This window comes from Erpetoichthys calabaricus, chromosome 3 (genome assembly GCF_900747795.2).
Source record: "Erpetoichthys calabaricus chromosome 3, fErpCal1.3, whole genome shotgun sequence".
In the NCBI taxonomy this organism is placed as follows: domain Eukaryota; kingdom Metazoa; phylum Chordata; class Cladistia; order Polypteriformes; family Polypteridae; genus Erpetoichthys; species Erpetoichthys calabaricus.
This window is the reverse complement of record NC_041396.2, coordinates 19,188,602-19,215,520: the sequence shown is the minus strand read 5'-3', so window position 1 is coordinate 19,215,520 and position 26,919 is coordinate 19,188,602. Positions and strand designations below refer to the sequence as shown.

The 26,919-nt window shown below is 41.8% G+C and overlaps 1 protein-coding gene and 1 non-coding gene across 2 annotated transcripts in view; both read left to right on the top strand.

Moving 5' to 3' along the window:
- Positions 1-400: 400 nt before the first annotated feature.
- The window catches only part of ipo9 (importin 9), a 96,876-nt gene continuing 70,357 nt past the window's right edge, over positions 401-26,919 (top strand). Inside the window, exons 1-2 of the mRNA XM_051924408.1 lie at positions 401-640; positions 24,135-24,196. Coding sequence (XP_051780368.1) covers positions 463-640; positions 24,135-24,196 — 240 coding nt within the window. The 5' untranslated portion in view covers positions 401-462. The remainder of the gene's footprint in view (positions 641-24,134; positions 24,197-26,919) is intronic.
- On the top strand, positions 21,136-21,263 carry LOC114649761 (U6atac minor spliceosomal RNA). Its single transcript, XR_003715907.2, has one exon. It is a non-coding gene; the product is annotated as a U6atac minor spliceosomal RNA (small nuclear RNA).

The following is a 26,919-nucleotide window of genomic DNA, read 5'->3' as shown; positions in this document are numbered from 1 at the left end:
GTTCGCCCTACCCAGAACTGCTAAAATTAAAGTCATTACATGCATCCCGTCCGTGCAGCTGGTGGGCACTCATTCGCCGGTAATGTCACGGTGCGTATCAATTTGTTTTGAAAGCAATGCTGTTATAGTTCCAAACTTCCTATTTTTGAGAGGTAAAATTCAAAACAGTCTATAAATGATGACGTCTGTTTAGCAAACTGTAAATGAGATCGCAGTGCTCTTCGGACCGAGATGCAGTTTGCGCCGACGCTCATTATTTACCCGTCATTATTTATTTATTTTTTTTCTGTTTTCTTAACCGGAGACGCAGCACGACACTTCCCCTGACGCCGACTCAGCGCGCCAGCACAAGAAAAGCTGACGAGTGACGTTTTTATGAAATGGGCGGGGCAGTTCGCGTTGGGGGCGGGGCACCGGCGGCTCGAGCCTTGGCGCGCGCGGCGCAGTAGCGCAAGCAGGAAGATGGCGGGAGTGAGCGGCTCAGGGCCCGGCTCATCAGCGGGCTCGGCTTCGGCGTCCGGTCCGGTGCAGCAAGGACTAAAAGAAGCGCTGATAGAAACGCTCACCGCTATTTTGTCTCCCGTACAGGAGGTGCGGGCGGCGGCTGAAGAGCAGATCAAAGTTCTGGAGGTGACAGAGGGTGAGTTGTAGACACGCGTGCGAGGTAGATGGGTGACTTGTTACAGCTGCAGGTTGCACGAGGGTTCTGGTTCTTGCCACAAAATGAGTGCCGAAGTAATGACGGAGGATATGACTGGGAGCGATGAAAAGGGCTGGGTGCAGTGGATTGGAAGGGGTGCATGATGTGACTTAGGCCCAGTAGTAATGAACGGAAACTTGGGAGAGTGGGGCGCGGGAAAGCGGCAAGGGTGGGCATTAGGGGATGAGCAGGAGGGCCGCCAGTGTGGAAGTGGTGAGTGGTAATAATCTGAATTTGGAAGTCTATTGACGAGCAAATGTAATGAGAAAAGGGGGCTTCAGTTGACGACGAGTGAAGGGTTTCTGGGGCTTTGTGACAAGGTAGGGTTTCATCGAGCCGGTAACGGGGTCGATGGTGAGGAGGGAAGTTTCCTGGGTACCACTTACTGCAAAGAAGATACCGAAGGAATCGATTCATATTTTATACAGTGCCATTCACATGTATCACAGTTACAAAACAACAATACGGAAGAACATGACTCTCGGGCAAGTGGGCACTTACTGGTGGTGATCGAGAGGCTTGTGATGCGCCAATAGGGAGATGATCGTTTTAGCGTTAGGCGTTGTCAATTATTCCTCGAGTTTTGCATTGTTCTTTTATGAGTGAATACAATCGGATGCTTTATAATTTGTAATGAACTTGAAAAATTAAATTTTTAAGATATTAAGTAAAATAAACTTAAAGTAAGCTATTGGTACTCAGTGAATGCTTTGTGATTTGATTTGGGGGCTTTGATAAGTAGTAAAGTTTCATTTCACTCGATACCTTTTGTAGTGGCTTTCTCCAGCATCACCTTTAAATTAAGCTTTGTATAGCAGACCTCATAAAAATAAATCCCAAGGTTTTCAGAAATATATAGGTTATTAGTGAAAAGTTTTGTCTTGTGTATTGGGTCAGTCCTTCTTTTTATGTAGTGTCTTTTGGAGCTGCATTTTTAATTATGTTTGTGAAGCCTTTCTTTGTGTACTCAAATGAATGCAACATGTGAGCCAAATAAGAGATGGCAATTCACTCTGTCAAAATTGTTTGATAGCCGAGTTGTCTCAATTCAATTGTCTCATTCACATTCTTTTTTTGAAAATTTTTAAAGTTTCTGCTTCAGCCACTCCTCATTTAGTAGTATTGTCTTGTGTACAAATTACAGGTCATTTTTATTTGCAGGTTCAAGCAATATACAACATGCTGCTAGTCTCTGGTGGTAAAGATGAATATATTCGTAAAGAGTAGGGTGTTTCCGAATGTCCAGGCTAAGTTGGCCACCATGGCATAGTCATTCTGGCCCCCTAATCACCCCCGTCTCTAATTGTCTGTCTCACTCACCACTTCACCACCTAACAGCTCATGTGTGGTGTGTGTACTGGCGCAAAAATGGCTTCTGTCACTTCATCCAGGTGGTTGAAATGGCTCGCCTCTCTCTATGTAAAGCGCTTTGGGTAATGAGAAAAGTGCTATATAAATGTAAAGAATTATTATTAAAATACATAAGATGATTTTTGTTTGTTTTTTCAAAAATATGGAGTTATCTCATGTACTCCTTACTCCTGTCTCTGTGCACTCATGTCCTGAAACCTTAGGGAAAAATCTTGAGTAATACCCCATTGTAGTTACCATTCGTCACTCCTGTTTGTTATACTGCAGTGTCCTGTGCCACACTAAAATACAGTCGACCCTCGATATACGACCGGCCTGACATGCGAACAACTTGGTTTACGACCAAAATTTTTGTTTTGAATTACGACCAACGTCTGGCGTTACGACCTGAATGCGGTCACGTGTATCCGCTTGTGCGATTGTAAACAAACAGCCGAGAGCGTTCGTAAGCATCAGACGGAGCCCAAATACATGTGTTTGTGGATGTAATTTCGGTCAGTGCAGTGTTTTATATAATTTATTTTGATAATTGCTATCAAAATGGCCCCAAAAAAGCTAGAAAATAAGCTAAGGAAGGAAGAGAAGGTAACGAAGGTAAAGAAAGCGATCACAATCGAAACGAAGAAGGAAATTATGCGGAAATCTGAGAGTGGCGTTCGTGTGACCGATCTCGCTAATATGTACAGCATGTCGAAATCCACCATCTCGACAATTTTACAAAGAAAAGATTTAACCACCTTCCATTTCATTCTCCTCCTCCTCCCTTCCTGCAAGCCAAAGATGTCAACTTAAATGGCGAGTACAGTATGAAATTGTTGTTTCTGTTAGGCTAGGCACTTTTTATATCTTTTTGGTTAGTACATTAGAAAAATTATTGATGTTTTTGGCAAATTATGCACATTATACATCCCTTTTTATTATGAAAAGGTTAAGTAAGTGTTGCTGTAGGAGGTTCAGAGCACATTATGGGTATTTCCATTATTTCTTATGGGAAAAATAGTCTCGACTTACAACCAACTTGAGTTACAACCAGCCCTCGCGAACGAATTGAGTTTGTAAGTCAAGAGTCCACTGTATACTGAGATTCAAAAATTATTATAATTCATTTTACATTGTACTAGTATTAGAATATTGTGATTCAGTATTGTGACATTTTTCTGCATAATGTGAATCAAAATGTAGTGCCACTGGTCCACCACATATTTTGACTGTGACCTTACCCTCTGGTGCTAAGAAGGGTAATGATTTGACTTTGAAAAGTAGTATTCTCTTATTAGCAGCATTTCACTTTAGTGGCAGGTGAAACTGAATGTAAATAAATGTAAATTATTACACCTAGGAAGTAAAAATGTTAGGTTTTGAATACAGGGGGTCCTCGGGTTACAACATCTCAACATACGACGTTTCGAGTTTACAACGCTCACTCCCATAAAAACTTAAAAAAATTGAGACGTGAGTATTTCAGCTTACACTGTTGGCGTCGTACTTACAGACTATGTGGGCGAACTAGTTTGGTTGTGCGCGGCACAAGTGTTCCGCTTGTGTTGCTTTGTTTGCTGACTTTTTGGCCCTTATCATGGCTCCTAAATGAAAGTCAGAGTCTTCAGATGGTAGTGCTTCGAAGAAGAGGGAAGGCATAACAATGAAAGTGAAATTAGACATTGTAAAGAGATGAGAAGGAATAACGGTAAGGGATTTTTTTTTTAACACATTTTTTGTCATTTTTGTCTGTTAGTACAGTGATCCCTTGCTATATCACGCTTCGACTTTCGCGGCTTCACTCTATCGCGATTTTTTTCTCATACATGCTTACGTCACTACGCATGCGCTTTCTGAGAACTTTTATCTAAGCCCCACGATGGCTCCTAAACGTGCTGCTTTTTCTAAGCCTTCTGAGAATGAAACTAAGCGCCGGAGGAAGATGCTTACCATCCAGGAGAAGGTGAAACTCTTGGATATGATCAAAGATGGCAAAACCCTACAAAAGCCTCCTAACGCATATGAAAAGACAGCGCCAGCAACTGCCTATCAAGATGTTCTTCAGCCGCGCACCCAGACACCCACTGCCTACTCCTAGTACTTCTTCAGCGGAAGAAGACAACGACGCACCTGCTGAAGATACTGCACCACCTTGTCACGAGGTTGTAGAAAAAAAAAGAACATTATTCAAAGCACTGAAAACAAATATTTGTCTCTTTTCAAAAGTTTAAACGTGCTCCGTGACAAGTCAGAGAGAGAGAGATCCAAAGCTGAGAGGCGCGTTACAGCGCAAGTAAACAGCAGTGTGAAAGTAGACTGTCAGCTGTTTCAGGGGTTTTTCCAGGGGCGTCTGTGTCATCTGAGGGTGCGATCAGCGCTCCAGCTTACAACCTGAAGACTTTCCTACTGAGCTCGTGCCTTCGTAGGTTAGTGGTTGTGTGTAAGAACTGTGTGTGTGTGTAATTAAATGTACAGTACAATAATAATAATAATATATTTGTAACGTCTAATATGTCTTATTTTCTCTTATTTTGTCTAATATATTGGGTAATACGAGTGTAATGGTGACTAAAGGGTGTTATTTCATGTCTAGAGGGCTCTAATAATGTTAAAAAACGTATTTAGAAGGTCATAAACAGGTTTTCTATACTCTAACTGCGAAAATATTCGATTTATAAATAAAGAATCCTACTTCGCGAAAATTCATTTATCGCTGTAGAGTCTGGAACGGATTAACTGTGATAAACGAGGGTTCACTGTATATTTATGTTCTTTTCCTTTTTCTGTGGCTTAGTTGTTTTTTTATGTTCTAGATTATGATATTTCAAATGTGTTAGGATAGGTAAGTGACTTAGGCTAGGGTGTGTTTCGACTTACACCAAAATTTGGGTTACATAACTGTTGTAGGAACAGAACTGTGTCGTAACCTGAGGACCCCTGTACTTGAACACTTTATGACAAGGGTTTAGGAGTCGTAGTGGATTCAACACTATCAACTACCAGACAGTATTGAGAAGCCATTAAGAAGGCTAACAGAATGTCAGGTTATATAGCGCCTTGATGTGTGGAGTACAAGTCACAGGAGGTTCTGCTCAGTCTTTATAACACACTGGTGAGGCCTCATCTGGAGTACTGGGTACAGTTTTGGTCTCCAGGCTACAAAAAGGACATAAGAGCACTAGAGAAGGTCCAGAGAAGAGCGACTGGGCTGATTAGAGGCCTACAGGGGATGAGTTATGAGGAAAGATTAAAAGAGCTGAGCCTTTACAGTTTAAACAAATGGAGATTAAGAGGTGACCTGATTGAAGTGTTTAAAGTTATGAAGGGAATTAGCCCACTAAATCGAGATAGTGACTTTAAAATGAGTTCAACAAGAACATGGAGACACAGTTGGAAACTTAAGATACATTTCGCACAAACATTAGGGAGGTTTTCTTCACACAGAGAATCACAGACACCTGGAATAAGTGACCAAGTAGTGTGGCAGACATTAGGACTTTAGGAATTTTCAAAAAGTAACTAGATGTTATTTTGGAAGAATGAAGTGGATTGGACTGGCAAGCTTTGTGGGGCTGAATTGCTTATTCTCGTCTGTGGTGCTCTAATGTTCTTATGCTGTTTTTAAAAGGACCACAGGAATATTCGACATTTGTATAAACTTAATAATTATTACTGTAGCACCTTTCTGAATTTCTTTGAAATATGTAGAGAATGGGAATGAGCAGGAATAAAAGAAAAGATCAATACACATTAGATAGAAAATGATAATAAAACAATAAAGATAAATACAGGAAGCACAAAACCGTATCTTGGAATTGGAGACAATAAATAAGAACTAAATAAAAAAAAAAAACCCATAAACAAATAACCTAATTTGTGATACGAGTGCATAGTGTCTTGAGCACCTGGATGGAGAGGGTAGACTTAAAGAAAGGAGCGGAATATCAGGCTAAGTTAAATGCCTTTCTGTAGAAATGAGTTTTAAGGTTTTTTAAAAGAATGCCTCGAGTCAGCAGATCTAATTATTTTTAGAGAATCCATGTCAAAGTCTGGGTGCTGCAGAGCTGAAGGCCCTATTGTCCAGAGAGCACCAGTTAGTTTGGGGCAGAACTCGAGAATTAAACTCTAAAACACACTGTACAGCTTGTCACTGGGTTCTCCACGCTGTAACAATTAAAGACTAAAAGCGTATAATACAAGGGAAGAAATAATAATTGCAGTGCTCAATCCCCAAGGACTCGGCTATGCAAGTAAGAAATAAAAACTTTGAAATTGTCCATTAAATGGTACTCAAAGTGGGATGTCTTTGATGTTTTTTGTTTGTTTGTCCCTGTAGTTTTTTTGTTCTTTATTTCGCCTTCTGCAATTTCTTGTATTAGGAATTTGTTAGTTTTCGCATACCCCTTGGTGTCAGAGCGCAGGGCTAGCCATTGTACAGCGCCCCTGCAGCAATTACAGGTTAAGGGTCTTGCTCAAGGGCCCAGCAGAGTAGGATCTCTTTTGGCAGTGACGGGGATTCGAACCGGCAACCTTCGGGATACCAGAACAGATCCTTAGCCTCAGAGCCACCACTCCACCCCTAAGTATTTAAGTGAACGCTGTTGCATCTGCCATCTCTAAGGTTGCAGAGCAAGCCTGTTAGCTGTCTCATTAATATTTTCTGATTTTGTAACTTACATGGTGTTCCAGGCACCAGGATAAACCTCTCGTCTTAGGACAGAGCTGAGCAACCTGAGTAGGTCCTGGAGGGCCGCAGTGGTTGCAGTTTTTTGTTCCAGCCCAGTTTCTTAATGAGAAGTCATTTGTTGCAGAGAAGAGCGACTGGGCTGATTAGAGGACTACAGGGGATGAGCTATGAGGAAAGAATAAAAGAGATGAGCCTTTACAGTTTAAACAAAAGAAGATTAATAGGAGACCTGATTGAAGTGTTTTCCATTATAAAGGGAATCCGTCCAGTGGATCGAGATGGTTATTTTAAAATGAGTTCATCAAGAACACGGGGACACAGTTGGAAACTTGTGAAGGGGAAATTTCACACATCCATTAGGAAGTTTTTCTTTACACAAAGAACGATAGACACTTGGAATAAACTACCAAGTAGTGTGGTAGACAGTAAGACGTTAGGGACTTTCAAAACTCGACTTGATGTTTTATTGGAAGAAATAAGTGGACAGGACTGGCGAGCTTTGTTGGGCTGAATGGCCTGTTCTCGTCCAGAGTGTTCTAATGTTCTATTGCTGATAAAGCACTCATTGCTCAAGTGACATTTTTCTGCTTTGTTTTTGTCGTCTCGCTTGTTAACATTTCCCACCCTTAATTGCTAATTTTAGTCTTAAACAGATGCGTTCACTGTTTTTTAATTGCTTCTTATTAGCAACTAGACAAAAAGCTAGTTTCGACAACGTAAGATGAAACGGGCACAACTTTGTGTCAGTAGTGTATGATGAACAAATGATAAGTAAGAAATAAATAAAGTGATGTAAGTAATGATAATTAACTAAGAGGTTTGGGATATGTATGACTTTATCACGGCAAAAAATACTGTACACTTAAAAAAGACATGCTATCTATGACAACGTTTTTTGTTTGTATACTGGAGGCCTGTCAGTATGCAACTAAAGTTGTAAAATCTCTCTGTAGACTACATTTTTTGTGAAGACACTCTCACTGTTTGGTAGTAATTTCCCTTGATGTGGCCCATCTTTAACTTGCACCTTCACATCACTCGCCCGCTGAAAGTACTTAATAATATGTTCTTACGTATTATTTTGAGTGTGAGGGTTGGCTGTGATCGGGTATAAAATCCTACGCCTGGGCGGAAGGATTTGGGATTTCAGAATAATAATCCCGAAATGCGTAGGCTAAATCCGCCACCTGCCGCGATGAAGCAAATTTTCTCTTTAGAGGCATTCGTATAAGTTGGAAGTGAGACGAACTTTGAAATGTTTAAGTCATGAATGTACCTGTTGAAGACAGTTGTATAATGCGTAGGCTAAATCCACCACCTGCCGCGATGTTGGGGTTGGATGCACAGAAGGCGACTGCGCATTCGGCTTAGGACAGATGTTCGTCGGGTGAAGCACATTTTCTCTTTGGAGGCATTCGTATAAGTTGGAAGTGAGACGAACTTTGAAATGTTTAAGTCATGAATGTACCTGTTGAAGACAGTTGTATAATGCGTAGGCTAAATCCACCACCTGCCGCGATGTTGGGGTTGGATGCACAGAAGGCGACTGCGCATTCGGCTTAGGACAGATGTTCGTCGGGTGAAGCACATTTTCTCTTTGGAGGCATTTGTATAAGTTGGAAGTGAGACGAACTTTGAAATGTTTAAGTCATGAATGTACCTGTTGAAGACAGTTGTATAATGCATAGGCTAAATCCGCCTCCTGCCGCGATGTTGGGGGGTGGATTTCGGTCTCGTAAGGTTTTTCGGGCAGTGGCGCAGAAGGCGACTGCGCATTCGGCTTCGGACTGACGTCAGTGAGTGCGCAGAAGGAGACTGCGCATTCAGCTTTGGACGGGGGTGAGTGAGTGAGTGAGTGAGTGAGTGAGTGAGGAGGCAGGCGAATTATATATAAGATAAGATGCAAATGACAAAGGAAATGGCAGTCCCCCATTTAACATGTCTCCGTGTACACTTCTGTGCCATACCACATGCACTTCAAAACAGGTCATCCATTGGAAGCTGAACATGTTCAGGTGCCATAGGAGACCATTTAAGAAAAGCTTGGGGTTGCTGTTGAAAGAGGTGTTGGTGAGGCCAGTGTGTGTGTGGATGGACTGGCGATGTCTCAACATCACCTCTGACTCGCTGTCCTTCACGGCTGGCAGATGGGTTTAAAGATTGTGAACGACGCACCGGCTTGAAGTAATACATCAGCGAAGTTTGCTTTGTGCACTATTTGAGATCCTCAGGGGTCTCGGCATATGGTAGCATGTCAGAGGAGATAGTTTTGAGGCTGCCGATCCCATCATCGATCACAACCTCTAGCCAGGGGGTTGCAACCGACAGCAGCTGCTGACATTCTATCGTGAAGTTTATCAAACACCTTTATTCTCTTACTAAGCCTCATGCACTTCAGAACAGGTAATCCATCTGTTTTCACACAACCATTACTTGGATGGGAGACCAACCAGGAAAAGCTTGGGTTGCTGCTAGAAGAGGTGTTGATGAGACCAGTAGGGGGCGCTTACCCTGTTTCACTTAATGTGGATTCCAGTGCAGTGACGGGGACACTGTGCTGTAAAAATGGTGCCATCCTTCGGATGAGAGATAAAATTGAGCTTCTGACTCTCTGTGGTCATAAGAGATACCTGAACATCCTTTGAAAAGCATATGGTGTATCCTGATGTCCTGGCTAAATTCCCCTTCATGGCCTGGTCATTCTGGCCTACTAATCCTCTCCTGTCTCTGATTTGCAGGGCAGTGATGGGTATATGTGACCAACCCATTACATCGCCGTACTAACGGAACCGCCATCTTTCAAAGCCACTCATAATTTGTTGGAATCAATTCCTTTGTGGGAGAGTGATGTATGTCTCCTGCCAAGTCTGTGGAGTTGGTACACAAAACCTTTAGTCCAAGTCTGACTCCCGATTCCTCGATTCCTGGTACCACCGACTTCACCACCTAACAGCTAATGTGTGGCGAGTTTACTGGTGTAAAAAATGGCTGTCGTTGCATCATCCTGGTGGATACTATACATTAGTGGTAGTTGAAGTGGCTCCCCATTCACTGTGAAAAGCTATTTGAGTAGTGAGAAAAGTGCTATATAAATGTAAAGAATCTTCTTCTTCTTTCAGCTGCTCCCGTTAGGGGTTGCCACAGCGGATCATCTTCTTCCATATCTTTCTGTCCTCTGCATCTTGCTCTGTCACACCCATCACCTGCATGTCCTCTCTCACCATATCCATAAACCTTCTCTTTGGCCCTCCTCTTGCCTGGCAGCTCTATCTTTAGCATCCTTCTCCCAATATACCCAGCATCTCTCCTCAGCACATGTCCAAACCAATGCAATCTCACCTCTCTGACTTTGTCTCCCAACCGTCCAACTTGAGCTGACCCTCTAATGTCCTCATTTCTAATCCTATCCCTCCTCATCATGCCTAGTGCAAATCTTAACATCTTTAACTCTGCCACCTCCAGCTCTGTCTCCTGCTTTCTGGTCAGTGCCACCGTCTCTCACCCGTATAACATAGCTGGTCTCACTACTGTCCTGTAGACCTTCCCTTTCACTCTTGCTGATACCCGTCTGTCACAAATCACTCCTGACACTCTTCTCCACTCACTCCACCCTGCCTGCACTCTCTTCTTCACCTCTCTTCCACAATCCCTTTACTCTTTACTGTTGATCCCAAGTATTTAAACTCATCCACCTTCACCAACTCTACTCCCTGCATCCTCACCATTCCACTGACCTCCCTCTCATTCACACACATGTATTCTGTCTTGGTGGTCCTATTGACCTTCATTCCTCTCCCCTCTAGAGCAGATCTCCACCTCTCCAGGGTTTCCTCAACCTGCTCCCTACTCTCACTACAGATCACAATGTCATCAGCAAACATCATAGTCCATGGGGACTCCTGTCTAATCTCATCTGTCAACCTGTCCATCACCATTGCAGATAAGAAAGGGCTCAGAGCCGATCCCTGATGTAATCCCACCTCTGTCACTCCTACCACAGACCTCACCACAGTCACACTTCCCTCGTACATATCCTGTACAACTCTTACATACTTCTCTGCCACTCCTGACTTCCTCATACAATACCACCGCTCCTCTCGAGGCACCCTGTCATATGCTTTCTCCAGGTCCACAAAGATGCAATGCAACTCCTTCTGGCCTTCTCTAAACTTCTCCATCAACATCCTCAGAGCAAACATTGCATCTGTGGTGCTCTTTCTTGGCATGAAACCATCCTGCTGCTCACTAATCATCACCTCACTTCTTAACTGAGCTTCCACTACTCTTTCCCATAACTTCATGCTGTGGCTCATCAATTTTATCCTCCTGTAGTTATTACAGTCCTGCACATCCCCCTTATTCTTAAATATTGGCACCAGTCCACTACTTCTACACTCCTCAGGCATCCTTTCACTTTCCAAGATTCCATTAAACAATCTGGTTAAAACCTCCACTGCCATCTCTCCTAAACACCTCCATGCTTCCATAGGTATGTCATATGGACCAACGGCCTTTCTATTTATCATCCTCTTCATTAATACATAACTCTATATTATTTTGAAAGAAAACAAAAAGCATCCTGTTAGTGTTATTATTAGTGTTACCTGGTGTAATAAAATATTTGGAAGGAAACTGATGAGGAACAAGTGAAGAACTGAGACCTTCTAATCATGTGGATGATATCCTTGGAAAGAAAAAGAAAATGTGCGATTGAAGAGTGGCCTGACATGGCAGAGTTAAAATACTAACCGGGCATGAAATGAAATAAGATCTGTTATTGGTAAGGATTGGTTTCAAATTAAGCTACTGGGTTTGAACAAAAACCTGCAGCCACTGTGGGCCCCCCAGGACCACTGCCCTATGCTCTCCGCGATTAATCTGTCATGGATATTTGTAATGATTTTGCTAAGCCTCTAACACGGCATGTAAGCACAGTATTACTTTGAACTCAGAACCCACACAGAGATTATTTTACAAAATTTCTGTAGCCTCCATCTTAATGTAGAGATATGCACCTCTTCAGCACAGCACTGTAAAGGACATAAAGAGAAACGGAATATTAACTTGTTGACCAATTGATTCAACCAAACTCTTAGAATAGTAGAATGAAATGCCCAGTAGAGGTCTTTCTAACAGAGACAGTCTTACACTTCAATTTCACTCAATATAACATGAACATTTTGAGCGTCCTCCAACTAATATCACCACAGCACGATATTGTGGCAGTAATGCCTTCGTGCAATTGCCATAATTTTATTCACAAAATGCACAGGAAAATAACCTACTGTGAACACTAGGTGGCACTGTTGCCCCTTTAAACCCAACAGACAGACACCCAGGACACAAAGTAAAATCACTAAGAGAGAGATAGAGGTTAGTAGCACACACTGATACAGCGCATTGCAGCACACGACAAACCAACTTAGGATCCCAGATTAGGACCCGAGTGCAGCCATGCAACAGGCGACACCTCAGCACCACACTAGTTCAGATGGAATGGAGCAGTGTGAGGTTTATTTATGGTGGCTGGAGAAAAGCACTAAGAAGAGCTTTAATTTTTCTTCCTTTTCAGTGCCTGCAAGCACCACAGCCATAATAAACACAAGTGAAGCCATAATAATAATCACAACTCTTTCTCTCTCTGTATCTCCTCCACACCTCCCAGCAAGCGTCTTCCACCCGACTGTGGCTCGCCTGCTGGGTCTTCAGCAGTCCTTTAAATAGTCCTTGACCCGGAAGTGCTTCTGTTCTTCCTCCTTTTGACTTGCCAGCACTTCCGGGTCAGGTGGACAACTTGAGTTGTTCTTCAGCCCAGAAGTAGTTCGGGGTTTCCGTCCTCGTGATCCACAACTACTTCTGGGCTAGATTAGAATTTATTCTACCACCATCACCTGGTGGCACCCGCGGTACCCAGCAGGGCTGTGTTGCCGAACTCCATGTCCCATAGTGCCCTGCGGGAATCTGGGACACCGCTGCAGTCCAGGGAAGCTGCCATCTAGTGTCTTGGGGGTGGCAGTGTCCTAGAAAAGCTGCCTTCCCCCATCCTTCCATCTTAGAGGCATCCCGGCCGTCTCTTACACTACTTAATAAACCCCCTAGTCCTAAAATGTACACACATATTTATCTAATTTATCCACAGAGGTTTAAATAAGTCGGCACTCATGGACTCCACAGACCTGGAAAACATGGAAAGACTGTTTTAATCAGGCAGTCAGTATAAAACCCTCAAGTGCTCACATCATGTCTTTGAGTCATTTCACACAGAAAAACGTCTCCTCTTCTCCTAATCCAGACCTCTGTTCTGCCCACAGCTGGGTGATGAGGATCCAGAGACTGCTTTCCCTCCCTGTCCGGTTTCCAGTCTCTTCAAAGTCGAGTCAAAGCGAACTTTGTCATCTCAACCATATACAAGTATACAGATAGACGAAATTGCGAAGCTCAGGGTCCACAGTGTAACAACATGCAGTGCAAATAAAAAAATAAAATTAGAATTAAAAATTAAATTTTAAAATTAAAACACAAACAAGACATTGTGCAAAGACAAGACAAAGAAGTAACACATTAACGCATTTGCACTGAATTCCACTCTTTCCAGGTAAAGCGCCTCTTTTTGTAATTGTTCATTTTATATATTAAGACATCACAGCTTGATGTATTTTCCCACTACCATAAAGTCATATACATTATCATATGCACTTTATTACACTCTCACTGCTCACAAACCAGTTGCTCTTCTCTCCCACCACTTTTCAAAGTTGACTTTTTATTGGCTCCGTATGAATGAATGTGGCTGTTTGTGTGAGTAAATACTGAGATGAAATCGTGTCTCTGTTTGAGAATAGTTGCCTCTTTATGCCTTCTGCTGTTGGGCTGCCTGTCATCCTGAAATGAAGAAGGTAGGGTTGCAAAATGGTCGGATAGTTGGACTTTTACAGTGAGCATACTTATCCATGAGGCATTTTGAAGGAAGTGTAAGGCTATAGATAGATATAGATGTACTTTATTTGTTCCCAAGGAGAAATTAGAATTTTATTGAAGCCCAAGAGAGAAATATGTATACAGTAATCCCTCGCTATATCGCGCTTCACCTTTCGCGGCTTCACTCCATCGCGGATTTTATATGTAAGCATATTTAAATATATATTGCGGATTTTTCGCTGCTTCGCGGGTTTCTGCGGACAATGGGTCTTTTAATTTCTGGTACATGCTTCCTCAGTTGGTTTACCCAGTTGATTTCATACAAGGGACGCTATTGGCAGATGGCTGAGAAGCTACCCAACTTACTTTTCTCTGTCTCTCTTGCGCTGACTTTCTCTGATCCTGACGTATGGGGATTGAGCAGGGGGGCTGTTCGCACACCTAGACGATACGGACGCTCGTCTAAAAATGCTGAAAGATTATCTTCACGTTGCTATCTTTTGTGCAGCTGCTTCCTGAAACGACATGCTGCACGGTGCTTCACATACTTAAAAGCTCGAAGGGCACGTATTGATTTTTGACTGAAAAACAAACTCTGTCTCACTTTGTCTGCTCCTGATGGAGGGGGTGTGAGCTGCCGCCTTCAACAGCTTTGTGCCGCGGTGCTTCGCATACTTAAAAGTCAAACAGCCCTATTGATTTGTTTGCTTTCCTCTCTGTTTCTGACAGACTCTGCTCCTGACACGCACTCCTTTGAAAAGGAAGATATGTTTGCATTCTTTTAATTGTGAGACAGAACTGTCATCTCTGTCTTGTCATGGAGCACAGTTTAAACTTTTGAAAAAGAGACAAATGTTTGTTTGCAGTGTTTGAATAACGTTCCTGTCTCTCTACAATCTCCTGTGTTTCTGCGCAAATCTGTGACCCAAGCATGACAATATAAAAATAACCATATAAACATATGGTTTCTACTTCGCGGATTTTCTTCTTTTGCGGGTGGCTCTGGAACGCAACCCCCGCGATGGAGGAGGGATTACTGTATAATAAATAAATAAAACAAACTGCAACACCCCCCAAAAAAAACACACACATAAGAACTTCTGGCTTTGATACTGGAGAACTGCTGCAATCAATACCAGTGCTATAGGTGGCATTTAGATCGTAAGACCTGTCCGGATGTTCATTTGAATAAAGCTTTTTGTGTCTGAAAAAGGATCATGCCGTTGGTTCAGAATTACTCATCGATCCATCCATCCAATGCAGCTGCTCCTAGGAAGTAACATGGACAACTTCAGTCCATTTTTCAAAGTCTGTATCACACCTACTGGTGTTGATTGTAATTGAGCTTGCATCTCCTTCATAAGTCTCCAGAACCTGTCCTCTTTTACCACTATGAAAACTGGACTGCATTAAATAGCATCCGAAAATAGACTGCTCAAAAAAAGCAAAGGAACACTTTGAAAACACATCAGATCTCAATGGGGAAAAAAATCCTGCTGGATATCTATACCGATATAGACTGGGTAATGTGTTAGGAATGAAAGAATGCCACATCATTTGATGGAATTGAAAATTATCAACCTACAGAGGGCTGAATTCAAAGACACCCCGAAAATCAAAGTGTAAAAATGATGCAGCAGGCTGGCAGGCGAGTCCATTTTACCAAAATTTCATTGCAGCAACTCAAAATTGTACTCCTTAGTTTGTATGGCCCCCACGTGCTTGTATGCATGCCGGACCAAGTTCAGTCATTGTTGAAATGCTCAAAATGAGATGACGAATGGTGTCCTTGGGGATCTCCTCCCAGATCTGGACCAGGGCATCACTGAGCTCCTCCACAGGCTGAGGTGCAACCTGGCAGCGTCGGATGGACAGAAACATAATGTCCCAGAGGTGTTCCGTTGGATTTAGTTCAGGCCAGCATGGGGACCAGTCAATAATATCAATTCCTTCATCCTCCAGGAACTGCCTACATACTCTCACCACATGAGGCCGGGCATTATCGTGCACCAGCATAGGGTCTGATAATGGGTCCAAGGATTTCATCCCGATACCAACTTCAAGTCAAGGTGCCGTTTGTCTAGCCTGTAGAGGTCTATGCGTCCCATGGATATGCCTCCCCAGACCATCACTGACCCACCACAAATGCCACCTTGCCATAAAAATTAAAAGTCCATTCAACTTCTTTAAAAGTGATTGAACATTTTCACATTTATGGAGTCGGGCCGGTTCTTACTTTTATCCTTGCACCGTACTCTTTGGACGAGCTGCTTCTATGATAAGGTACAACAGTCGGCAGTAATCGCAGACCTACCAGCTGACTAGGGGGACATTTAGTATTTGTCTCTAAGTGCCCAGAGTCTCCTATCTCCAATGTTAAAGACCTAGGTAGCCATCTTGATTCTTCTGAACTTCTTCATTCACTCTGTGATCACTTTCAAAGTTCCCCCAAAATCCAAAAATCAGTTGATATGGGCTGACCGCTCAGGTCTATGTCTGCGATGATAGAAGCATGTCTTCTATTTAAAAAATCCTTTCCGATTAATGGTAACAAGCCAGAAGCCTCATCTTAACATTATCATTAATAATAATTAAATAAATTGGTTAATAACCTAAAAAAAAATAAAGAAAATTGTCTCAAAAAAAGGAGAGAGAGAGATTGAGAGAGAGCTCCTGTAAAAGTTTGCTGTTTACACGGCACCCAGAAGAAGCAAGAAATGAAAGTTAAGTTTGTGGATTGTGAGATTGTGTGAGGATGATGAGGGGTAAGTAGTTTTATCATCAAATGCTTTAATAATCCTCTTTCACTGTGAGCAACATTGAAAAATGCATTAGAAAGCAAACGGCCAAAAAATACACAAAGAAACACGTAAATGGAGTAGGGCTAGACAATGTGTAGAGTTCTCATGTCAATCAGATGTCCCTTTGAACATCCAGGAGTTGGAGATCACTGTTTTGACTGAGCAAACCACCATCACTGTTCTTTATAATTTTCAGTTTGACCAAGTGACATTGCAACAAGGTACAAAAGAACATCATTTAATATAGAAAAGCACAGATGACCTAACTGGTACCTAAGAAGAAGTCAGCCTTGGCGGTTTTGCAATACTTCAGTATCAAAACAAATGACAGTAGTGTGCTAAAAGATTAACTGAAGTTATTGGATGACTAAGCAGGATTGTTGTGAAATATTCACAAAAAACAAACTTGCGTAGTCATTTGTGTGTACACCATCCAGCCAAGTGTGAAAATTTAGGAATTGGTGCTAGTATGAGGCAAGTGCTAAAAGGCTCACCTTACCAACCGTTAATTATTGGTTTCCTTTTGAATTTGGGGAAAGCACAAAACATAAGCAGGGCAAGATGTTCGCAATGTACCACAGCCGTTTCACTTTATATGTGAGTTAATGTTCATTAAGTATGGAGAGAATGCATGAAGCAAACAAAGTGTTGTTTTAGTGCATAATAAGTATCTTTCTTGTAAGGCTTCATGCCAGACTTTATGGTGATCTTACCTGTACAGAAGACAATCGGTTATGGCCTGATGTACAGTATTCCCTCACTATATCGCACTTCGACTTTTGCGGCTTCACTCCATCGCGGATTTTAAATGTAAGCATATCTAAATATATATCACGGATTTTTTGCTTGTTTGCGGGTTTCTGCGGACAATGGGTCTTTTAATTTCTGGTACATGCTTCCTCAGTTGGTTTGCCCAGTTGATTTCATACAAGGGATGCTATTGGCAGATGGTTGAGAAGCTACCCAATCAGAGCACGTATTACGTATTAAATAAAACTCCTCAATGATCTAAGATCTGCTTCCCACGCGGTGCTTCGCATACTTGAAAGACCGAGCAGCATGTATTGATTTTTGATTGGTTTTCTCTGTCTCTCACTCTCTCTGACATTCTCTGCTCCTGACGGAGGGGGTGTGAGCAGGGGGGCTGTTCGCACCCCTAGACGATACGGACGCTCATCTAAAAATGCTGAAAGATTATCTTCACATTGCTCCCTTCCTTGCAGCTACTTTGTTAAGCGACATGCTTCCCGCACGGTGCTTCGCATACTTAAAAGTTCGAAACAGCACATATTGATTTTTGATTGTTTGCTTTTCTCTGTCTCTCTCTCTCACTCTCTCTGACATTCTCTGCTCCTGACGGAGGAGGTGTGAGCAGGGGGGCTGTTCGCACACTGGCCTAGAGGATACAGACGCTCCTCTAAAAAATGCTGAAAGACTACCTTCACATTTCTCCCTTCCTTGCAGCTGCTTTGTCTGGCGGTGCTTCGCATACTTAAAAGCCAAACAGCCCTATTGATTTGTTTTCTTTTCTCTCTGTCTCTCTGACATTCTCTGCTCCTGACGTGCACTCCTTGGAGAGGAAGATATGTTTGCATTCATTTAATTGTGAGACAGAACTGTCATCTCTGTCTTGTCATGGAGCACAGTTTAAACTTTTGACTAAAGGGTGTTATTTCATGTCTAGAGGGCTCTAATAATGTTAGAAAATGTATTTAGAAGGCAGTAAACAGGATTTCTATGCTCTAACTGCGGAAATATTCGATTTATAAATAAAGAATCCTACTTCGCGGAAATTCATTTATCGCGTTAGAGTCTGGAACGGATTAACCGTGATAAACGAGGGTTTACTGTATAATGAAGTGATGTCCCTTTCAGTTGTAATAATCTGTGTTAAATTATTCTAGGGCAGTGATGGGGATATATGACCCACCTATTGCATTGCAGCACTAAGGGAACACCCACCATTTAAAGCCACCTACAATTTGATGGAGTCAAATATTTTATGGAAGAGACAGCAGTATGTATCCTGCCAGGACTGTGGAGTTGGTACATAAAAACTTTGACTCCCCACTCTGACTCCTCAGTTTTCTGCTACCACCGACTCAGACTCCTCTATTTGTAATTAGACTGTTATATTTACTATGGTTGATTGATTGAAAGCACACAACATACAAGATGCAAAACATTTTATCACTGCCAGCATGAATTATGAGGCTACGTTTCAGCACCCTACCCTGTTAAAGTTTGGCTTTTAAGGCTGTTACGATGTTGTATTGACTAACAAAAACTAAATGACATTAAACATGAGACTAAACTTAAAAATATATACATCCATCCATCCATTTTCCAACCCGCTGAATCCGAACACAGGGTCACGGGGGTCTGCTGGAGCCAATCCCAGCCAACACAGGGCACAAGGCAGGAACCAATCCAGGGCAGGATGCCAACCCACCGCAGGACGGACACACACACCCACACACCATGCACACACTAGGGCCAATTTAGAATCGCCAATCCACCTAACCGGCATGTCTTTGGACTGTGGGAGGAAACCGGAGCGCCCGGAGGAAACCCACGCAGACACGGGGAGAACATGCAGACTCCACGCAGGGAGGACCCAGGAAGTGAACCCAGGTCCCCAGGTCTCCCAACTGCGAGGCAGCAGCGCTACCCACTGCGCCACCGTGCCGCCCAAAATATATACAGTCATATGAAAAAGTTTGGGAACCCCTCTCAGCCTGTATAATAATTGACTCTACTTTCAACAAAAAAGATAACAGTGGTATGTCTTTCATTTCCTAGGAACATCTGAGCACTGCGGTGTTTTCTGAACAAAGATTTTTAGTGACGCAGAATTTAGTTGTATGAAATTAAATCAAATGTGAAAAACTGGCTGTGCACAAATGTGGGTCATTGTGCTGATTTGAATGCCTGTCACTGCTCAATGCTGATTACTTACAACACCAAATTGGTTGGATGAGCTCGTTAAGCCTTGAACTTCATAGACAGGTGTGTCCATCATGAGATATAAAGGTATTTAAGGTGGTCAATTACAAGTTGGGCTTCCTTCCCTTTGCCTCTCCTCTGAAAAGGGACAGCATGGGATCCTTAAAGCAACTCTCCAAAGATCTGAAAACAAAGATTGTTCAGTCTCATAGTTTAGGGCAGGGGTGTCGAACTCCAGGCTGCAGTGGGTACAGGTTTTCCTTCTAACCATCTCCTTAATTAGTGGTCAGTTTTTCCTGCTAATTAACTTCTTATGCCTTTGTTTTAATTGATGTGACTCAGACCCCTTAGTTATTTCTTTGTCCTTAATTAGCAGACAAACAATAATGAGACACAAAACAAGCAGCCACATGACCAGCTCCCCTGTGCCCATCACACAATAGCTGAAAATAAAGAAGGGTGACGGTCTCAGTAAAACAGACAATCAACAGTTTTGGAAATGTCTGCTGTGGCAGAACGAGAGCAGCAACAAGCCATGGAATTAAATGACGGGTTCAATTAACAACAAGAATCAGCATCTCATTAACAAACTGGTTGGAGTGAAATTGGTTGGAGTTTGAATCCCCAGTTTAATTGATAATCTGTTTCTAATCAATTCAGCGGACTGAATCCTTAAAACAGGGCTAAAGAAAAGAAGGTAATAGCAGTGAAAACTGGTCACTTGTTATGAAAATGGTTAGAATGAAAACCTACGGCCCTCCAGGCCTGGAGTTTGACACCTGTGGTTTAGGGGAAGGCTACAAAAAAGCCATCTCAGAGGTTTAAACTGTCAGTTTCAACTGTAAGGAATGGTATAAGGAAATGGAAGGCCACAGGCACAGTTGCTGTTAAACGCAACAGGTCTTGGAGGCCAAGAGAAATTCAGGAGCGGCATATGAACAGGATTGTGAGAATGGTTACAGACAACCCACTGATCGCCTCCAAAGACCTGCAAGAACATCTGGCTGCAGATGGTGTATCTGTACATCATTCTACAATTCAGCACAATTTACACAAAGAAAGAAGCCCTTTCTGCACTCACGCCACAAACAGAGTCGCTTGTTGTATGTCAATGCTTATTTAGACAAGCCAGATTCATTTGGGAACAAAGTGCTTTGGACTGATGAGACAAGAAGTGAGTTATTTGGTCAGAACAAAAAGCGCTTTGAATGGCAGAAGAAGAACACCGCATTCCAAGAAAAACACCTGCTACCTACTGTCAAATTTGGTGGAGGTTCAATCATGCTGTGGGGCTGTGTGGCTAGTTCAGGGACTGGGGCCCTTGTTAAAGTCGAGGATCAGATGAATTCAACCCAATATCAACAAATTATTCAGGATAATGTTCAAGCATCAGTCACAAACTTGAAGTTACACAGGAGTTGGATATTCCAACAAGACAATGACCCAAAACACAGTTGGAAATCTACAAAGGCATTCATGCAGAGGGAGAAGTACAATGTTCTGGAATGGCCGTCACAGTCCCCTGACTTGAATATCATCGAAAATCTATGGGATGATTTGAAGCAGGCTGTCCATCAAATTGAACTGAACTGGAGAGATTTTGTATGAAGAATGGTCAACAATACTTCCATCCAGAATCCAGACACTCATCAAAGGCTATAGGAGGACAGCGTCTAGAGGCTGTTAGCTGAGCCTCCTTTTGTAAAGGAGTCATTGACAGCAAAGGGTTTTCAACCAAATATGAAAGGAGAGAAGGTTAGCACTCCCCTTGACAAGGATGGAAGAGGTCCTAGTGGCCTTACAACACATATACGGTTAAGGCATTGCCACCTACTTCGTGGCATCTCTAACCATGTTTTCTGTGGTGGGTTGGCACCCTGCCCGGGATTGGTTCCTTGCCTTGTGCCCTGTGTTGGCTGGGATTGGCTCCAGCAGACCCCCGTGACCCTGTGTTCGGATTCAGCGGGTTGGAAAATGGATGGATGGATATTAGAAATGAACATTTTATTTCCAGTTATTTAATTTGTCCAATTACTTTTGAGCCCCTGAAATGAAGGGATTGTGTTCAAAAAATGCTTTAGTTGCCTGACATTTTTATGCAATCGTTTTGTTCACCCCACTGAATTAAAGCTGAAAGTCTGCACTTAAACTGCATCTGAGTTGTTTCATTTAAAATTCATTGTGGTAATGTACAGAACCAAAATTAGGAAAAAGTTGTCTCTGTCCAAATATTTATGGACCTAACTATAACATCCACCTGGATGATGCAACGGCAGCCATTTTTGCGCCAGTACGCTCACCATACATTAAGTGTTAGGTGGTGAAGTAGAAAAAGAGAGAGATGATTAGGGGCCAGAATGACTAAGCCGTAATGGGCAGTTTAGCCTGGACACTGGGATACACTCTACTCTTTATAAATGATGCCCAGGCACAAAGAGTCAGGACCTCAATTTTTTTGTCTCATCCAAAGGATGGCTACCATTTTTATAACACAGTGTCCCCATCACTGCCCTGGGGCATTGGGATCCCCATTCACACCACAGGGTAAGCACTCTTTGCTGGTCTCGCCAACACCTCTTCAAGCAGCAACCCAAGCTTTTCCTATAGATGGTGTCCCATTCAAGCACTGGTGGTATGGCTGCATAATGTACCAGGAGATAAATACTAACATATCATGGGGGAAATACTGACGAAAAGCTGTCTAGCAGCACTTTGTGCATTTTGATGCCAGAAGTTTGAACTTCTGAAAGAACAAACACAATGATATATTTAACAGTTAACTAGGGGGCTTCACCCCCTGCTCGTTTTACTCACCAACCCCACTGCCTGCGCTACTTGCTGGCAACTTTGCATCTCTGCCACATGCATATGTGGATTTCACTTTCACCAAACAAAACATTTAATTTTCATGGGTAGCCCTCTTCATTGGGTAGAAACACTACTTTTCCCTGATGGCAACACGAATTAGACGATCTACAAGTCTCTGACTTAAAGTTTAAAACCAAACAGTATCTACATACTTCTGTCATATCACCTATGTCCATATATTCGATCTCTTTTCACTTTTACCTTTTTGTCAATATCGCATTGAATTTTGATTCCGTGTTTGGAATTACATCATGACAACGCAAGATATAACTGCCCGTGAGTGAATATCATTTCTTTCTCTCTACATGAGCTGTGTCTGACAATAGCATTCACACAAATGAGAAATGATTGAACCGTGTGCGTGGTTGTAAATGTTTTAGATGTGGGTGGAACTTTTCCAAATCTCTTTGCATAAAGTCTTGTCTCCTAGGGCTTGAAATTTTCTCTCGCAGGAATTCACTTTCACCAAACAACAAATCTTTTAATTCTCACGGATAGGCCTTCATTGGGAAGAAACACTACTTTTCCCTGATTGAAACACGAATTAGACGATCTACAAGTCTCCGACTTAAAGTTTAAATCTAAACAATATATTCAATCTCTCTTCGCTGTTTTGTTATTTCACAGAGTAATAATTTCCGTTTGCGCTAATGTGATCTTTACTATTGTTTTTTTGAGACTTTGGAATTTTCGTACTTGCATTATCTCTAACCTGCTCTGCATGTGTGTCACGCCAACATTTTTAAATTCTTTACGACGTTCTACTTTGTCATCTACTCTTTGTCTTTTATTTCTGGGACTGGGCATAGTTAAATCTCTTGGCACAAAGTCTCATCTCGTGAGACATGAAAGTGTTTCTCTGAGAAAGTCACGTCTCGTCCCAAGATTTTTTTATTATAATAGGGAGAAATGTTTTAATCTACCAAGTGCAGAGATACCAGTATACATTTATTCTAGATAGATAGATAGATAGATACTTTATTAATCCCAGGGGGAAATTCACATACTCCAGCAACAAAAAATATTAAATTAAAGAGTAATAAAAAAATGCAGGTAAAAAAACAGACAATAACTTGAATAATGTTCAACGTTTACCCCCTCTGGTGGAATTGAAGAGTCGCATAGTTTGGGGGAGGAATGATCTTCTCAGTCTGTCAGTGGAGCAGGACAGTGACAGCAGTCTGTCGCTGAAACTGCTCCTCTGTCTGGAGATGACACTGTTTAGTGGATGTAGTGGATTCTCCATAATTGATCGGAGCCTGCTGAGCGCCCTTCGCTCTGCCACAGATGTCAAACCGTCCAGCTCTATGCCAACAATAGAGCCTGCCTTCCTCACCAGTTTGTCCAGGCGTGAGGCATCCTTCTTCTTAATGCTGCCTCCCCAGCACACCACTGCGTAGAAGAGGGCACTCGCCACAACCATCTGATAGAACATCTGCAGCATCTTACTGCAGATGTTGAAGGATGCCAGTCTTCTAAGGAAGTACAGGCGGCTCTGTCCTTTCTTGCACAAAGAATCAGTATTGGCAGTCCAGTCCAATTTATCGTCCAGCTGCACTCCCAGGTATTTATAGGTCTGCACCCTCTGCACACAGTCACCTCTGATGATCACGGGGTCCATGAGGGGCCTGGGTCTCCTAAAATTATCTATTAACTGTGCCAGAGATTAATGATCACTGTAATCAACTTAAAGATACAGAAAGATTGCTCACATCAGCTTGGCTGTGCAAGTCATTAAATGGTGTAACTTGTTTAGACATTATGTTCTAGTTAAGGCTACAAGGTTGGTTAAAACTTGCATTTCAACTTCTTTTCTTTATGTCTGGCTAAATGTCTTAGATCTCTCTACTTCTCTCTCTTTCAGAGTTTGGTGTCCACCTGGCTGAGCTCACTGTGGATCCCCAGGGTGCCCTTGCAATTCGACAGGTAGGTGTCCATAACCTGCTATGTTAGTATCATGTTTGCCTACAGTGGTCTTTGCTGATTTGCCCTAGGTTTCTCTTACTCTTGGTCTTTATTGGCAAAACAAGGAAAGACAATTAACAGAGTTTACAAATTGTGTAAAAGAAGAAGAAGAAAAAAAAAAGAGTTGTATGATGTACCAGAAGGTTAATACTAACATATCATTGGGGAAATACTGACAAATAGTTAGGGATGGGAATTGATAAGATTTTCACGATTCCGATTCCATTTTCGATTCTGTTTAACAATTCGATTCTTTATCCAGGGTTCCCATGCGTCCTGGAAAACCTGAAAATTTTGAGGGTTACTTTCCAGTCATTGAAATGACCTGGAAACTGATCGAAATGGCCAAATGTCCTGGAAATAATCTTTCTTGTCCTGGAATTTTATTTCTGTTTTCGCTTTTTAATTTTTCTGTTTGAAACAGCTTGGTGTTCGTAAGTCTAGATATGATGACAGCTGAGCTAGGTCGTGGCCTCTGCTGCGCAATGTCTCCACCTACTGAGACATGTATAGGCAATTATATTTATAAATGATTCTTTGACTGGTGGCTCATTTGATGGAGCATTGCCAAAGCTTCTCTTGCAGCATTGCAGAAATGCCAGGATGCGATATGTCCAATACCTTGATGATGAAAAAAAGAAGAAAAAGGAAACTGAAAATGACAAGCAAAGAGAAGAGTTCTGAAATCACAAAAGTGGCAGCAAAGAGACAGAAAATAATCACTAGCATTGAGGCAATGCAAGAAGAAGCAGATGCAATGGCAGAGAAGGCTGAGAGAAAACAGGACTTTACACTGCTCACAAAATCTAATGCCTATCGTAAAAGTGTTGCTGAAAAAAAAAAGAAAAAAAGAAAGAGGTCATCGGTCTGGATGCAGTTTTATCAGACCTCAAGGAGCAACACCAGCATTGTTTCTAAACCTAGGCCTACACCAGATGCCTTTTTCATAGGTTACACTACAGTGACTTAGATTGTTTTTTTCCAATATACTGGAGTTCAGGCTCTTATCCTTTGTTCCTAGTATTCTTTCTAGTTTAACCAAGTTTTCAACTCAGGAATTGATGGCAAGGCTATCATGATTTAAAATGGATGTATTTTGCTTCTTTTCCCACAAAGATAAGTTTTTTATTATAATCTTTGTCGTTGACTTATGCAAATTCTACAGCTGCTGTATTCCCAGTAAAGCTACCAGTTGAAAGTTAACTCTGACTTTGTTTTGTCGCGTGCCAATTGTTGCATATATTAGTGTTATAGGCATCATACACATGATATAGGCAATAAATTGGCTTTATGCAGTTTTGTTTAATACAAACATTGTACATAAATTTATTTGATACAAACAATGACATAATATGTAATACGCAAGTAACTTTTACTGAAATTAGGTCACTATGGTAGCCTATTTCATGGTGTCATCAACAGCTCTATACTGAACATTATGGAATTGCTCAGTATATGTCAGTGTTTGGATAGTTTTCCACAATCCAAGAGGCATTTATTTCTTTAAAAGAGTTTTGCAGTTTAAAACAGTGTGTAACAAAAAGAGGTCAAACAACTCCATTATACATCAGTGCATTAATTGGTGTTGCCTTTTATGTAATTTAGCATATCGGTGACACTAAGTCCCTGCATAATCAAAGAGAAATTAAAATGGCATTAAGTCTGCGACTAAAGTGTATGACTGTATGACCAGATCCTGTCATGAATTTCCGGAAAAAGCTCCTGGAAATGTCCTGGAAAATGATTTCTTAAAAAGAGTGGGAACCCTGTTTATCGATTCTCCTATCGATTCTTATTTTTAAAAAAGGAGAACACACAGGTCGATTAGCTTAGAACTTTGTTTTAGATCTTATCTTTAAACAAGATAGAAATTTAGGAGTAGCATGACCTTACAAACCCAACAGTGAGATCATAAGAGATCCACAGCCTACGGCTCCTTGATGGGGTGCCACGGGGTCCCCAGAAAAAAATGTTGTAAATGTAAAATAATAATAAAATAAATATTCTTCTGTAGCAACAACAAAGTATAACATAAATTATTCTGTGGCAATTACACAAGAATGTCCAGTAACATTTACACTCTCCTTTTTAAAAGTATATATTAGCTGAGCACTCAAAAATAAAACTACATCAGCCAGCAACAAATACAATCAACTCAAGTCCAATGGAACTGTGCACTGTGCAATTCTGCAACCATCAACTATGGAGAATTAACAATTCTTTTGCAGAAATATAAGCATATCTGCTTTTTCAGGAAGGAAATTTTACTTTTCCCCACCTTTGTGAAAGGAGAAGCTACCGGTAGACTGCAGCGAGAACTGCCAGCATCTGAGCCAGCCAGACTGTCTGTCTCTCTCGTCATGGTCATCTAAATGCAATGCACAGTAATAGCAGGTTTTGCAATAAGGCAAATCGCGGCAACATAATATGCAATGTTAGTTGATTAGTTACCTGCCGTATTAACGGGTGAGGACGTGCAAACGTTACCGCTGCTGCTGGGGTGAGATTCACTAGTCCAGAGCGGATCAAAAACACGACATTCATTTAAGGTTATCACGTGTTTTGTGAGCAAATGCTTTTGCATATTCGTAGTGTTTCCTCCCTTTGATGAAATATCTACTTTGCAAGTATTGCAAGTTGCCTTGTTCTCATCTTTTCTCGTAAAGTATAACCAAACTTTTGAG